The 16,736-nt window shown below is 37.5% G+C and overlaps 1 protein-coding gene across 2 annotated transcripts in view; it reads right to left on the bottom strand.

Annotated features, from left to right (window-relative positions):
- Nucleotides 1–918: 918 nt before the first annotated feature.
- Nucleotides 919–16,736, bottom strand: part of LOC309417136 (macrophage mannose receptor 1-like) — a gene marked incomplete at both ends in the record, with an annotated part of 63,163 nt that continues 47,345 nt past the window's right edge. For both annotated transcript variants that reach the window (XM_082014581.1, XM_082014582.1), the window contains 9 exons: nt 919–1,169; nt 1,555–1,608; nt 5,233–5,400; nt 7,900–8,016; nt 10,074–10,226; nt 11,174–11,339; nt 12,454–12,683; nt 13,562–13,664; nt 15,373–15,542. In XM_082014581.1, the coding sequence (XP_081870707.1) occupies nt 919–1,169; nt 1,555–1,608; nt 5,233–5,400; nt 7,900–8,016; nt 10,074–10,226; nt 11,174–11,339; nt 12,454–12,683; nt 13,562–13,664; nt 15,373–15,542 (1,412 nt within the window). The remainder of the gene's footprint in view (nt 1,170–1,554; nt 1,609–5,232; nt 5,401–7,899; nt 8,017–10,073; nt 10,227–11,173; nt 11,340–12,453; nt 12,684–13,561; nt 13,665–15,372; nt 15,543–16,736) is intronic.

The raw sequence follows: 16,736 nt of genomic DNA, 5'->3' as shown, positions 1-16,736 counted from the left end.
TGCCAGCACACACCCCACAAACCTGTGCTACCTATTGAGAGGCGGTAGGAGAGCAGTACCAACACGTGATCACCGTAACAGCTATCCAGTGCTCCCATAAACATTCAGAACACACATAGGTAATGTTCCTCCCTCTCCTCCATAACTGTTGTCCTGATAAGAAGGAACTTTTGCTGTGACCTTCATCACTTCTCCCAAACAAACACACTTGTGGCCAGAACATCGGCAGTTAACATCAACAACATGTTTCCCTTCCAGGGGCCTGCCCCCAGATTTTACCTGATTAAATCCTAGCATATATAAACTACATATAAACTACATATACTTGATTCCCTGTGTGTATGAAATTGTGGGAACTGAAATTATTTCATAAAAGGATTTTTTTCCCCATGTGGTTCAGAAAGAGTGTGCCTAAATACCGACTTGTCATCTAGCAACTACCCCTGTAGTTATGTCCCTAGGAATACTTGAAAGATGGTAGAATGAGAGAGATGTTTGCTGAATAGCTTGGAGAGTCTATGCATTAGCATGGCTTGGAATAAATCTGGTGCAGAAACTTCAATTCTTGGGAGCCTGCTCAAGTAGTTCTATCTACATTTTACTTCCTTTATTGCATCCATTTCTATTGTTCCATTTAATAATTAGTCAGTATTACTTCTTTTCTTAAGACCCACACTCAGCAGTGTGGGTCATCAAATCATGAGATCTGAAACCTTACACATTATACGATGGTTACAAAATAAAGTAACTGCTATATATAACATTATGCACACACTGAAACTGACTACTACAGTATTTGCACATGAGAAAATAGCTTTGGCTTAATTCTAATGGCATCATTTTATTAAAACAAGGCACATTTTATTTTATTACATTACATTTTACATTACATATTACATTACATTTCATTTTATTACATTACAGTGTCGCATGTTCATTTCGTTCTATGTTGGGCACAAGATCCTTTGTGTCACTAGTTCCAGGAACTGCATCACTATTAAAATACAAATTGTTCTCAAAGCTGTCATTTGTTGACAAGCGATTCCTTTTTCTTTTGTAGAAGAGATAGCCTGCAAGGCCACTTCCAACTAGGATGAGGATGACAACAATAACTACAACCCCTGTTTTACCATGGTTCAGAGTAGGAGCCTTCTCGTCCTTTGTCATTGCTGAAAAAAGATACAAAGAAATCATGAGAATGCTACATAATCTTTATCTGACTTGTAAAAACAATTTCTTAGAAAGCATGATGTTTTAAGCAGAAGTGTTCCATTTGTTTCAAAAGAATGAGAGGCAAAGGTAGCAACATAAAATTAATTGATTTTCAAACACTAATATTACATGATATATCACAAGTTATTATTTGTTTAAATCTGCATTTGGACACTGAATGGAGTATATTGTATTCTACTAGGAAATACTATGCTTCTAGGAAACAGATATGGTACTCAGGCATATCAGAAAATGTAAGAGACATAACACAGAATATGATTTGTTCTGTTTATGATTTTACATGGGACTAGTTTTTGTCTACTTGAAAGACAATATTCTTACCCTTTGTAGGCATTTCAGCTGGTGGCATTTCAGCTGCTGGTGGCATTTCAGTTGCTGGCATTACAAAACATTGAAAAAAAATAATGTTACATTATTCTGTTATTTATTTCTATGTTATTATTTATTTCTGTATTTGGAACATCCTGAAAATCATGTTCAGAGAAATATATGGTAATACATACCACTAAATACTGAAAACACTTGGCATTAGTCCATACAAAGCTATATGCAACTATCAAAAGTCATAGCACAATGGTCTGTTGTATTCTGGTCTCATATGTCGTTATTTACGTAAACTAGCAGAAAAGACGAAACATCAAAGACCTCCCTGGAGACAGATCCTGACATCAGTGTAAAACCAGAAGAAAATCTACACAGCATCTTCAGAACAGAGATAACGAACATAATCCTCAATGTAATTACAAATTTTTGCAGTAATTCTTACCTTATCTAAACATAGCAAGTATAATAAATTTGGTTTTCCAAGAGACTTTAATGGCCTGCCTACACAGGAAATCGAAATCACTCATGAACTCCAAAATATCTTAGCATGTATCACATCCAAACTAAAATATTTGTAGCTCATTTAAGATTTAGGATCTGGGCCATAAAATCTGGCTTGCTGGGAAAACTGGACCGTCATTTACAATGAAGATTCCTATTTTGCCATGCGGACATAAAATCAGTCTATAACTAAATCTTGAATCAATGCATCACATTTCATTCTGAAAAAGGTGAGCCCAGGAAGTTAAATTGTTTTTACCAATCCCTGCTTACATTGCCTGATTTCATTAATAATCCAACAATCTCAACTTCCAAAGATTTTCAAGAAAGCTGCTGAAGTGCCTGTTAGCCCAGCTAGTTTTACATTTAGAGACAAATATTACTTTATATTTAGCTCTTCAAAGTACAACTAGGCATGATTATTCAGATATTTCCAAGAGTTTCTATCAAGAAAATCATCTACTAATGCTGTTTACAATAAAAAGCGGTTTGTTACTTGTCTGCACCACACCAGCATGCAAATCTGTGGAAAACAGGGAAACTGGAAACTTTCTGTATCTGCACATTTTTTAAGTGCTTTCTGGAGGCGTTGCATGTTTGCTACATTACATGCCGTGTCCAGTTCTGGAATCCCCAGTACGAGAGAGAGTGAGCTACTGGAGGGAGTCCAGTGAAGGGCCACTAAGGTGATGAAGGACTGGAGCATCTCTAATGTGAGGAAAGGCTGAGGGACCTGGAACTGTTTGGCCTAGAAGAGAAGGCTTATGGGGAATCTTATCAATGTATACAAGTATCGGAAATGGCAGTGTGAAGATGACAGAGCCCAGCTTGTCTCAGTGGTGCCCAGTGACAGGACCAGAGGCAATGAGCACAACTTGAAGCACAGGTGGTTCCCTCTGAACATCAGGAATCACTTTTTCCCTGTGAGCATGACTGAGCAGTGGCACAGGCTGCCCAGGGAGGTTGTGGAGTCTCCACCCTTCAAGATACTCAAAAGCCATCTGGACACAATCCTGGGCCACTGGCTCTAGGTGGCCCTGCTTGAGCAGGGACTTGGACCAGATGACCTCCAGACAGCTCTTCCAACGTCAACCACTCTGTCAGTCTGTGATTCTGTGAAGATAATGCTACCTTATGTCCAAAAGCACAGTGTAAAAAACAGTCTCAGAAATGTAACAAGGAATAGGAGGAAACAATTTACATTATGCAAATTTGGAAAATAATCCTCTGGCTGCATTGCTTCATTTCACTGGAAAATTTCTGGAATATAATAATCTAGACACTTTTTCCTTGTTCCTCACCAAAAATTGTTGACTGACCAAGTGACCAAGCACAGCACTGATCATGCATATTATGCACATCACTGTTGGGTTTTGGTATGAGATGACAGCATGCTAAACCCACCTACACGTTAAACAAGGAGTATATTTAGGGATATGAATCCTCTATTCCTGAAAAGTGAGAGTGAGATGCCATGAACATAATATACCTAGTCACTATTTGTAGCACAATCAACTAGCACCTGTTGATCTGCTGAACAGTTCTTTAGAGTACCTTCTTGCTTACAAAATAGAGTTAGATTATTTAGGGAATAGACCCACTACAGAATTTCAAATTACCATGGTAAAAAGTACCTCAATAAATGGAACAGAAAATAGCATCTATTCTATGGGAAGACTTCAGTGACAATTTTGCATTTGCAGCCTCTTCAGAAAACAGCAAACATAACAAGCCATAGCAAGTGCAACTAAGTAAAATCCTGCTTCTAGCACCCCATTTATTAGCCTATAGCTACTTAATATTTTTTCCCAATTCTGCACATGGAGCACTATCACAGCTTTGCAAAACTGTGCCAAGTCAAGCTGCATTTCTACGACAGTGTAGGACTCAACTGTCTCCTGTTCTTGAGTGAGAAACCATAGAATCCTTGCATTGACAGTGGCATTTGGCTGATTCCATGACATTCCAGCTCAGGAGGCTAGACTGTCTGAAGCTTATCCTAGAAAAAGTAACAAGCTTTCATCTGCTTCAGCTCCTTGAATTGGCTCAGTATCAAAACAGGTGAATGGCAACACCAGCACAAACAGGTCAGTTGAATGCTCAAAAAGGAAGGGTGGCCACTGACTTTAACACTTGTTACCTACATCTATGACTATTCTGGATAGAGAATGAAAATAAAGTGCCTTTTTGTATGTCAATCACAATGTAAAAAGACAGGCAAGTAGATTCTGAATGGATGGTTGTATCTGACAGTTCTGCAGTATTTCCTGTAGAAGATACAGTCATCATTACAAGCATCTGAGTAAGTAAGAAGAATTTTGCATGAGAGCAAATTTCTAGAAAGGATAGCAGAATTTCTCTCGTTTCCAGTCTTCCAGAGGAAGTGGGCATATCTCAGCTACTACACGCATTTCACTCTTCTCAGTAAACACTAGTAAGAGACATTGATATTGCAATACATGCTGGAAGAAATTATTAGGATGACTTCTAGGAACACGTATGCACTAGATGTCCTTACTGTCAAATTTGCACATCCAATTATGTCAGGACACTTTCAGTTTAGCGCATTTAGGCTATGCTACTTGCTTTGCACATTCAGACTATGCTATTTGCTTTGCTTTTCATTCATTCATCTTCTCAAAAGAGGAGAACATGGAGACAAAAGGTCCAAAACTGTTCATTAATTCACAGTTCATAAATACTCAATTCACAGAAACACTACTTGATACTCAGAAAATGCACACACATGAGACTGCCAGAGGGAAATAAGCAAAGGGTACTCCCTGGGCTAAGCACAGAGGATAACCTAAGGAACGTATTTTCAAATAGATGAAAGAAATTTGTGTGTGCAAGGCACAGTAATAACATTGAGATTACTCAATAATTATCAATACAGAACAGGCAAACTTGTTAGGTATATACACTAGGTACAGTTACGATAGCAACACAGTCTTTTTAAAATAATTCTGAAGGGACTTGAGCACTGGTCAGAACTTCTACTTTCTGACAAGAGTTATTCTACCTTTTTGTTGGCATGCACATGTGCATCCCTTGGCATTTATAAAACCCCAAAGCACCCAGCTAAAATGCACTGTATGTAATGGCCATCTACTAATACTAGCACACAAGAAGCACACTCCATACATAAAATAAATTCATAAATGTAGCACTTACTTTTTGGCTTTTTGCAAACATAGCCTTTGTAGGAAGAACAATAGATATTATTCCAGTACCCAGAGTTTGCATACATTTCAACGCAGTGCTCGTTTTGTTGAGGAGAAGGTTCTCCTACATTCCAGTTGACAAAATTCACTGCAGTGTTGTCTAGCCACAGCCATTCCCCTAATTGGAAAAACATTCAATATGGAAAAACAAGATAGTATTTATTACCATCTTGACACCTGCTCCACAATTATTGCCTTCCTGAGAAATTTACTTGTGGTCACTCTTGAAGACAGGCCACTAGACTATTTAAATTTTTAGTCTGACACATCATGTTGCCCTTTACTTTTTATGCAAATAATACAAAATCAATTTCTGGAAAATGGCAGGCCAATCTGGCTTATGATGTTAGAAAGGCAGTAAAGTTTAAAGAAGCATCCCCCACAATTCATTACAACGGTGTAGTATCAATTATTTATTCAGTTTATAGAAACTACTGAAGTCAAAACATAATTTATCTTCACCAGAATGCCCTTTATTTCACTAATTTGTAGGGAGGTTTTGTACTACTTTTTTCAAAGCCCACACTGAAGTCTAAGTCCAATTTTATTCCATTTGTTTTTCAGTTTCTGCTCCTCTCCACTGACTTTACACACACAATTTTCCTTTTTAAAGATCTGCTTCAAAAATCTTGTGATCACTGTTGTTCAGCTATGCTGGGACTTTCTGTCTTTTCCTTCCTGTTCCTTTTTTTCTTTCTTTTTTTAATAGTGTTATTTATTTAGAATAAATGTGCCCCTTGTGACTCTTAAGTTGTATTCAAACAAGCAAATTCTTAAGACTCAGCATGAAATCTATGCTTTGTTCTCTTATAAGATTCTTCGTATTTTGTTGGCTTTTTCTTTTAAAATACCTGCCACCCCTTGTGCCAGAGTATGGCGTCTGGATACTACCACATTTCCAAAGATACGAAATTTAGTTATGCATTTATGCTGAAATCACCATAATCACTACCTAGTAATATAAGGATGTGTACTTGCTGAAGCAGCTCTTTTGTTTATGATCACTGTAAAAACTGTATTGTTCTGGACCTGCTCTAGAACCACTTTAAAAAACATTCTATGTGTCAATTAACCATATGAGTAAACCTCAGCTTGTCTTTATGTGTTATGCTTATAAATCATTACTCTCTTCAAATTCTTTACTCCTCTACTGAAAACGTTCCCTGTTCTTATTTCAGATTCAAGTAATGTAATTGACTACTTGTTTTCTCCTGAACTAGATTGTCATTGAAGTGGCTGAGCAGGCAGTTATAAAAAAACCCCTCCAAAACTCAAGAAAATCGTCACCTGAACAATTCTGTAGTCCTGCCTCTGTGTCCTGGTTTCAGCTGGAATAGAGTTAATTTTCTTACTGATAGCTGGTGTAGTGCTATATGTTTTGGATTTAGGATGAGAATAACGTTGACAACACACTGATGTTTTCATTGTTGCTGAGCAGTGCTTACACTAAGCCAAGGACTTTTCAGCTTCTCATACTGCCCTGCCAGCGAGGAGGCTGGGGGTGCACAACAGGATGGGAGGGGACACAGCCAGGACAGCTGACTCAAACTGGCCAGAGGGATATTCCATACCATATGATGTCATGCTGAACAATAAAATTGGGGGAAGTTGCGGGGAGGGGGGGGTGGGGGGGGGTGGACGGGGGGCAGGGGAAGAGACCGCTGCTCAGGGACTGGCTGGACATCGGCCAGCAGGTGGTGAGAAATTGCATTGTGCATCACTTGTTTTGTACATTCTCTTACCATTATTATTATTTTCCTTTCCTTTTCTGTCCTATTAAATTGTCTTTATCTCAATCCACAAGTTTTACGTTTTTTCCAAGTCTCTCCCCCATCCCATGGCGGGGGAGTGAGCTAATGGCTGTGACAGGTTACCACACACTCTGACATTGTTATACTGGAGCTTTTAGTCTGAACAGCACAAGACTGAAGTAACGTTTAGGTCTGTCATAAAGACAGAAATATCTATTTAATTGAATATGAATTTTATTAATGAAAAAGCAATAATCAGCAAATTTAAGATTTAATTAAAGCAGCCTATTGCCTGTTCTCTCTTACCTTACCTTCCTTACAATGAGACAGAAAAAAGAAAAACTTGTGATACACAATTCCAAAGACACAAACAATTCCAGCTTCAAAGTGAAGCTGTTCTGAGGGCCAGCTTAACTAAAGATGGGTGACTGGTCACTCCAGGATGGTGATTCCAAAGACTAGAGTTGATGTTAGACACATTATTCTCTAGCTCAAAAATTGGAATATCTCAATGACAAGCACATCAACTCCCGGTCTCTCCACATTTGAGATGAATCATTTGACTTTGGTTCATCTCCCAGCACAGTCCTGTCTGTACTCTGTTATATGCACCTTTGTACGTTACTTTCTTGTGAATTATTTTTCTTGCTTTAAGATGAACTTTCCGTGCCTGGTCTTTCCGTTATATATTACTGGTTATTGCTTGGTTAAAATTGACCAGCTTTCCCTATTATGATAATATATTACTTTTTCTAATTTCACTTTTTATGTATTACAGAAGTATAATGTAACATTTTCAACACCCACGGCAAACAGCTTGTGACAATTATTCATCAAACAAAAAATGTCAAAAATAAAGAAATTACCATCCACATTTCTGTACATTCCTGTCCAAAAAGTTGATGTTTTGCCTTCAAGAGGTTCAATGGTGTATGCCAGAAAGTTGGCTTCAGCTGAGTCTTCAACTGATACCAAAGAGGCACCTGGAAGACAAAGAGAAGAAAAAAAAAATCTCTTAGAGACCTAAGTTTCATGGTGGAAAGCACTCTCATTGTCCTGTCAAATGGAAGTCTTATTTTTGCCACTGATTATCTGTGCCAAATTCCCAACAGAGGTTGAAGTTCAAAACAGAAACAAACTTTGGATAATAGCTTATGAAGGACCATAGTATTGTTGCTGATGTATTTTTTATCATTTCCATCACACCGCACTAACATTTGGCTAGTTTCTTCATCCACTGGGAAACAGCAACATAACTGAACAATTCTAGGCAAAACACAACAGGCCAATATAGTAACCAGCATAAATTTCTACTGAAGTGTTACTATTTTTAAAAAAAACAAAACACTAAAAAAATTAAAAGTTTTTAGTAAAAAGTATGTATAACTTCAGTCTATGCACTATATAACTTCGCACATTAACAACTAAGTATTTTCTGAGCCTTTGTATAGCTCATATATAGCACAGATTTTGCTGACTTTCAGAAGCACAGTCCTTAGTGTAACTCTTTAGCCAGATCTTCTTTATTTTCCTGCATTCTCTTTGTAGCCCTCAGAGAAAGAAAGATCATCTTGGTCATCTGTTGCCCAGTTAGTGTAGTACCCTCTTAGTCATCCACATACAATACCAGGCATTCTACCATGATTCATTCTGTATGATGCACTAGCAAAGTAAAGAAGTCACAGCACGGAGCCAGCAGCCGTACACGACTTTGTATGGAGTGGCATTAAACACCGGAGAAAGTGCATCTTCAGTTCTCTTTAGTGTGGGGCTGGAATCCAGTCAATAAGTATGGAGCAATGTCTGTGTCTGGCACTTGACTGTTTTGATTTGGCTGTTGAATTTTTGAAGGTATTTTTTCTCAGGTAAGTAAGGCACAGTTACAGAGAATGAAAATATAAAAGTCATTTGAATCACTGCTGAGCTACTTTGCAGCTTTCAAAGACTGAGTATCTGTCACGTCAACAAAGGAACTCAGAAGATTGTATGGAAAGGGGTCACACTGTAACAATTGTCATTGTCTTAAAGACTGAGCTACAGCAAAAGTGTTCTATTATGGAGACTTTTCTATATTTAAAAGTACACGATCAAGTATCTTCATCCAAATGTTATGCAAATGTTGATGTGGAGAATACAGTAAGATTGAAAGAACATATACCAAAACTGGAACCTTCCCTCAAAAACACTAGTTTCTCAAACTAGAGCTGGCAACATACCAGCTCATGAAAACCCAAGAATGAACCTGAGTACCAGCAGAAAGAGTGAGATTCTTCCTACCCAGCTCTAGGTGTCTGTATTTGACATGGGTTTCACTGGTAGGTTTATTGTCAGTGGAGACCTAATCAACCCAGTCAGTGGAGTTTAGGGTGCAATACACCTGCCTAAATGTCAATATATACTTCCAGTGAAGATGAATCTGTATTCAGTTCCACTGACAGCATGAACAAGATCTCTGCATACTCTAACGGGAGGTTAGACACCTAAGTCACATTGCCACCAATGCTACAGATAACCTATGCTATAGACATATGAAGTCTAGCATAATGAATCTTACACCACTTTCCCAGAGATGGAAGTTGCGAGAATGAAACAACACAACAACCCTAGTTTATTAATGTATTATCCAGCCTAGAGAGCTGTAACTTTCATTCCAGTGGCATAAAACTGCAATCATCAGGGAGCAAATTAGCTCAGGAATACAAAAGATATAAAATACCATTAAAATAAGATTTAGCGACTGCTGTGGATGAGGCTGACTACCTCCTAGCAGGGTCAAAGGACAAAGTTTCCACTTTCCTGATCTCCATTCCAGGCCACACAGCTCCTCTAAGGCCTGGTCCCACACACAAAAGACTGAGTGCCACGGGCAGACAGCTATTTTCCATCTCCTCCCAAATTAAGGCAATAATTGGATGCAACTGTCCTGTCCAACACTTGGACCATCCTTGAAATCACAAAAATATATAGCAGACGGTCAACTGTCCACAGAGAGGAAAAACAAGTCAGAAAGATGTGCTCTTTGATTAAGGAGGATACTTACCTAGTCGAAGACATTCTAAAGATGCCTGGGCCCAGTTTCTTGTAGATGAAGATTCAATGTAGTAGCAATGACCTCGGAAAGGGATCCAAGACTTGTGTCCTTCTGATTCAGGGCACTTTCCAGGAAGCTGAGGGGGCTCGGTGGGAGCTTGAACTGTTTAAAAAAATTTTTTTTAAAAAAAAGAAAGCACAAAACTTAAAGAAACAGCTTTTTATACATTCTTTTATCATGAATAGATCATTCCAACCAAATGTTAGAAAACTCACTCAGATCTTTTAAAAAAATGCAATCCTGGTAGTCTATACTGCTTATTACAACACAACAATGGGAAAAAGTCCTAAATCTCTAACAAAAAGTACTGTAACAGTAGTCTCAAGAAATCTAATTTAGCAAAGCATTCAAGCATACTTTTATCTTTTAACACATTCTTAAGTTCAGCTCAACTCTTTACTCACAAAGATATTGTCATAAGTGACTGCTTTGCTGAATTAGGGCCCATATGCACTTGGTCATATGGGTTGTGACCTAATATCATGGAATGCAGAAGGCATTATCAGGTGATAGTAACAGGAGTTTCACGTCAAAAACATAAAAGAAGGCAGCTTGAGGAAGTATCCTTAAACATTTCTATACCACCTGTGATTTGTTATTAAGTTATAAAAGGAAAACCTGGAAAGCTGTTATAAGTAAAGATTCCTTGTGACACCTTATGGCTTGGTCATTCAGCTCATCCCCATTCAACACCATACCCATGTAACTACTACTATTTGTTGCCTTTTGATTTTTGAAGTGTTTGGTCTTGCATGCTTACTCAATGTCAGAATAAACAGCAGAGAAACATGAGTCTAAGCTTTGCAAATTATATCTAATGTTGTTAATGTAAAGTGATGGCTCTTCACAGTCACATTAGCTCTTTCTTAATATGTGTTGGCCCTCATTTCAAAGCAATCCCATTCAATGCAAGTAAATTTTTGATGATTTCATCTATTTAGCTCTTGAAATAAAAAACAGCATCAAGTATATTATCAGCAGACCACCCACCACAATGAACTCTGAAGAGATAATCATTGTAATTACAACGGTTATATTCAAGTTCTTACCATCAGGTTTTTTGCAAACAGAGAAGTAGCTTTCATTGCAGGATCCTGTCTTCCAGGCTCCAGCAATGTCTAGATAGACACAACCTATTTTCTGCTTTGGCTCCCCTTCAGCCCATTTAGTATACTTCATTCTCCAGTTATCAATCCATTCATAACGCCCATTGGTCTAAGAACAAAACAAATAATCAGGAATGATTAAGCTCTAAGCATTAACCATTCCTTCATCAATCAAATGTCTGTCTATGCAGCACCTTGTGCCAGAGGTTGGTTTTTTTATCAATCCATAACAAACAAAAATGGCTTTTTAAAAATGACTTTTAAATGATTTTTAAATGACTTTTAAATTTATGATGCGACAAGCAGCTCTTCATTGACAAATACAGCAGCGCAACAAATGCTTTTCAGCAAAAGGAAATGCAGAATAAGTGACATTGAATTAATTTTGGAATTAACAAAACTGTTAATTTGGGATTAATAAAAATTTCATTTAAAATAATTTGTAGGCGTGAAAGTTTGATGACTAATTTTTGTACTATCTGTTTCCCCTGAAATTTCAAGAAATGTAGATTATTTTAACTTAAAATATATTTTAAAATGTAATCATTTCCCACCAAAGCTGCTGAGCTCAGTGAATCATCTTGTTGATTAGGTTAAGGGAATCTTTCGGTTTTTAGGAAGTGGTGTGTTATGTTCACTCGTTTGTATTTCTTTCATGTGCTCAGCCAAATGGAGTGAATTTGGGACAAGTCTCTCTCCCAAGAAGCCAAGGTGGTGTATTTTACCATCCAGAAAGAATCAAAATATCAAAGAACTGGGAGAGGGCAGACAAATAAAATGAAATTAGGTAAACCAATTACTTATTTGGCTAACTATCCTCAAAAATGTTGAAAGAGTCATAGCAACAGCACCTTATTCTATTTCTGAAAATTAGATATTGTTATTTAGAATAAATGCTTTCCACTGTATATCTTAAAATATGTTGATTTTATCTAAGATACTCCATATATACAACGAGATATTTCAAGATGCTAGTCTAAAATGTCTTGTTTGGAAGAGCACAGAGTGTAATATCACTGAAAAAGTGTGAAAAATGTGTAATATATACAATTTAATCAGAGTAATGGAAGAGGATGGATTCCTACTTGTAAATCTGACAGCACATAAAAGTATTTAGGACCAAGATATAACCTAATAAGGTAAAAAGAGGTAATAAGACTTTTCAGTTCCTGATTTGTTCATATGAGAAGCAGCATCATGTTCAATTAGTTTGATGTTCTTACCACATTACTGTTAAGACCAATCCACATAGGCACCCCAAACTTTAGTATCTTTAGCCACAGGAACGAATGACTGTAAGGGTCTAAGATGCTGGAAAGGTCAAACTGATCACGTTTGCAGTTTTTTCGTGCATCCTCCCATTTCATTTTGGTATGGATGAACAAATAACTACTGTTACCATAACGGATAATGCTGGATGGGGATGAACTTGTAGAAGGCAGAAACTCAGCATCTGTAAAATAAAGGATGAAAAAAGACTCATATATTTGTTCAAGAGGGGATTATGATTTCACTGTGGTTGCAAATAGTTAAACAAAAAGCCTTTTTTCTTTATTTCATATTCCCTGACTTTTGATCAGCATGAGTTAGACGTGCTGTTCTTTAAGCCAGTGCCAGTAGTAAAAATAAATTACAAAGCTGTAGAAAGGAAAAGAGCTGCTTAAAAGCAACCTCTGACAAGGTGTAAAGGAGCATTCTCTATAATCCTTCAGAACAGTATTACTGAAATTAATCAGGATTAGGACATCATTTCTTTAATGAAATATTTTTTCATCAAAAGACAAGCTTTGCAGAGACTATGTTGTTTTCCAGGGATTTTTTTGCCAGAGAAAAGGAAAACTCCACAACAGACCAGTACTTAAAAATCAATCAGATACTTAAATCCAGGTTTTCACTGTTTTTTGATTTCCTTTTTGGAGGTCAATTATCTCAAATTTGGTGTGGGTGAATTACAGTTGCACTCCAGACAGTTCATGCTACATCTACAAACCATTATGTTCCAGAACATGTTTTGAAAGCCAATGTGTTCAGAAAATTGATAGACAAAATCGTGAAACAAATATCATGTCAAGGGTCATACTAAACACAAAGATGCAGATACAAATTCCAGCTCAGGAAGTTACTGGGGTCAACACAGCAGTTACTTGGAAGGGTCAGCTGAAGTAGTGACTCTAACTGGCCCTCTGACACGTATGACCCTTGTGTTCCTGCCTGAAAAACAATATGTGGATGTATCTTATTGGAAGTGAAATGATGTTGAAACCCACACACCCAAGCAATTCCCTGAAAAACTATAAGGTTTGATTGTGTTTTAACTAAAAAGACAAGTACCTGCATTAATTTGGCATATATATCCTCTGTTGTTATCACAACTTGCATCAGCCCATTTCCCTGCTTCCTTAACAGGATTGTTTCTCATGACAACACAATCAGCCTTGAGGCAAAAAGATATAAAATCAGTTACAAATAGCTAGAAGCAGCAAATATGAAACTTTTGTCCCCCTTTTACATCTTCAGACACAAGCTATACTGTGGTTTTACTCGCCAGTTCTTGTAACATTTAAGAGCATAATTTTTATGATGTGGAGGTTCTGTTCCTCTTGCACTTCACAAATTTCTTCATGTTGCTCTCTCTTGCACAACATTAGGATGGATAAGCAGACCACAGAAATTACAGTATTCTTGTATCTCCAGGCATACAGCATGGAGAGAAGGAAAGCCATACACAATTTAAAGAGAAGTGAAATCAACTGTTGTGGAAAAGACCTGTTAACTTGGCTCCAGAAAAAGACCTGGATCCTCAATGTGCAATGCAATATTTCTGACGTATCAGTCTCTTAAAATTCTTCTTGCAAGCTGCAATACTACACACAGCAAAATTAGAACTGCTCCTGCCCAAAGGCAGCCATTGATCAGTGACTGAAATGTGAGTGACATTTCAACTTCTCTGACATGGACACAACAGCTAGAACCTGTGTTAGCACGTATTAAACAAACAGTGATGAATGCAAGAGGCTGCATGGGTACAAATGGTTTTGTGCAATGAAGTATCCATATTTATTTTTTCTATTTACTTATTTGGTTTTGCTGTCCAGGAGGAGATGCACGGAGAAACATTTCATTTATGAGTGAAATGCATTAAGATTTAAATCTTTCAAACCGAACATTTACATATTATTTTGTATTAACTATGATAACTTACTTTTTGCTAAGGTCAAGTAAAATTTAAGACGAATCTGAAATTTATAAAATAGGGACTTTACAAGTTTTCACAGAAGACTTCATAGGAATTCTACTACTTTTCATAAAAAGAAAAAAAGATACTTTCTCTTTTGAACTCCTAATTCTCCCAAATTTTCTCCCTCCGTTAGAGACAAGAAGCTCAGAGATGCTACTTTCAAAAACAGTGAAAATGACATTATACATAAAAATAAGATTTCTACACTAAAAATTGCATTCAAGAGAAACAAAGCCAGTACTGTAGTTCCATAGCACAGAACTGTCTAAATAGGTAAGAACAGAGGAACTCTATGACCTATCAGATCAGTTTGCATGACAGAGAAATAGGGGAAGTGATTTTCTTTTTTTTTTTTCCCCCCCATAAAAACTGAATGGCTGTTTTTTTTTTTATAGAAGCACATCCTTTCTGTAAATGAGACTGACCAAACTCGCTTCTATGTAAGACACAGCTGTTTGAGGGGAATGTTTCTAAGTGCCCCTTGCAAGCTACATGCCAGCTGAGAAACCTGCTAAGTTCAGGCACAGCTGTGGTCAAGAGGACTATGAGGATGTGCTCATTCAGTGTGATTTTGGGGCAAATGCCATGAGGCATGAATCCCACCGTCTTCTTTAGCACAGCCTATGCGAGAACACGGGGTGAACTCGGAAGCAGTGTAGCCTTCACAGACACAGAGAACTGAAATCTGAAGCCAATCTTTATACGAGCATGCCACAGATCTTGTTACCAGCTAAAACAGCAACTGCCCACAGGCTCAAAACCATTCACTCTATTGGGATTTATATTTGACATATATAAAAGTATTATAGTAATAAGTCAAGCAGTAACATGTCTCAAACCCCCAAAAATGTGTAAATGCAATCTAAAATCAAATTTCAGTGAACAATTTGTGATTGCTATTTACCTGGCCATCATATGAGTATAAATCCATATGACCTGATGGGAAGCCTTTGGCCCAGTTTGTAAAGTAAACTCCTGTTCCATCTGTCCAGAGAAACCTCAGTTCATGATTTATATCATTTAATCCAATCCATGTATCAGTAACAAAATCTTTCATATGGAAGGTGAGGAAAGCTAGAGCAAAAAAAGGCAAAGAAAAAGAGAAATACTTTTAACGAAGGACAATTGAAATGTCTGGCCTCACTGAGGTTGGTGATATTAAATATTTTTTCTGAAATACAGAACACTTCCTTGTTGACAACACAAGCAGATAAGATGAAAAGGAGGTGGCTTTGAGTTTAATGAACAGGGAACCAGATATATAACTGTGGCTTTGGGCGAAATACTTCAGCTAAGTATCTAACCTGGTACTGGAATGAATCCCAAAAGCACGACAGAAATGCTTTTTATAATGTCTCAAGACATTATTGAATCCTAGTCCCACAACTGACTTAGAAATATACAGCCATGTAGATCACATACATTTCTGACAGTCCCACCTGAATGGTTACCCCTCAATGGCATCAGACAGCACCACTGAGCACCCACCACTTGTGCACCTGCACAGGTAGTGCTGTTACAGAACTGCGAGAGCGTCTCCTCTCCCCGGAACACCGGGGCAATAGCCTGCACTGTCTTAGCAGGGAGCTGAATGCACAAGCGACATGCTTAAAATGAGTCTCAACGGAACTATTCATCACAAGCAAATCAATTGCCACAGCTTTTCACAGTCTGGGAAGGTGCTTATGTGTCTTAGCTAGCGTGGCTAGTCCAACAAAGAGAGCAGGCCAGGTCAGCTGGCATTCATCAACCCACTAATCCACAATATATCAAACACTGTGATAAAATGTACATGTCATGGCTTTTGCCAACTGCTACAGTCATTGTTATGAGATTACTTTTCTCTGCAAACAATAGGTGAATTTCTGTCTGCTCTATCAACCACTCACCTTCTTCTAGTCTTTTTAAATTAATGCAACTTACACTTCCAGGAATTAAACTTGTAGATGTCTTTGCCAAATATTAGCATTGCTGTTCTGCCAGAAACTGTAACAGGAACTCAAGCCTTTATGCCTACATTGCCAGCAACAACAACAGTTTTCTGCTAATAGCTTAATTGCTCATTTCTCTTTTAGCTAGAATTCAAGCCTTGTGCATGAACCAACCACCTGAAATCTGTACTGCAGAAATTATTTTGGATAAGAATTTGACTATATTTGAAAAGTGAAAGCTTGATTCTTTACTTCTTCACATGTGGAAAACATAAGTAGTACTAAGTTCGTCAGCAATCTAAATTTATACTATTTAATTGTTCAGACTACAACACAG

Source organism: Phaethon aethereus (genome assembly GCF_964289735.1).
Source record: "Phaethon aethereus genome assembly, chromosome: 2".
Lineage (NCBI taxonomy): Eukaryota > Metazoa > Chordata > Aves > Phaethontiformes > Phaethontidae > Phaethon > Phaethon aethereus.
Note: the sequence above shows the minus strand (reverse complement) of the source record. Positions and strands in the feature narration are given on the sequence as shown.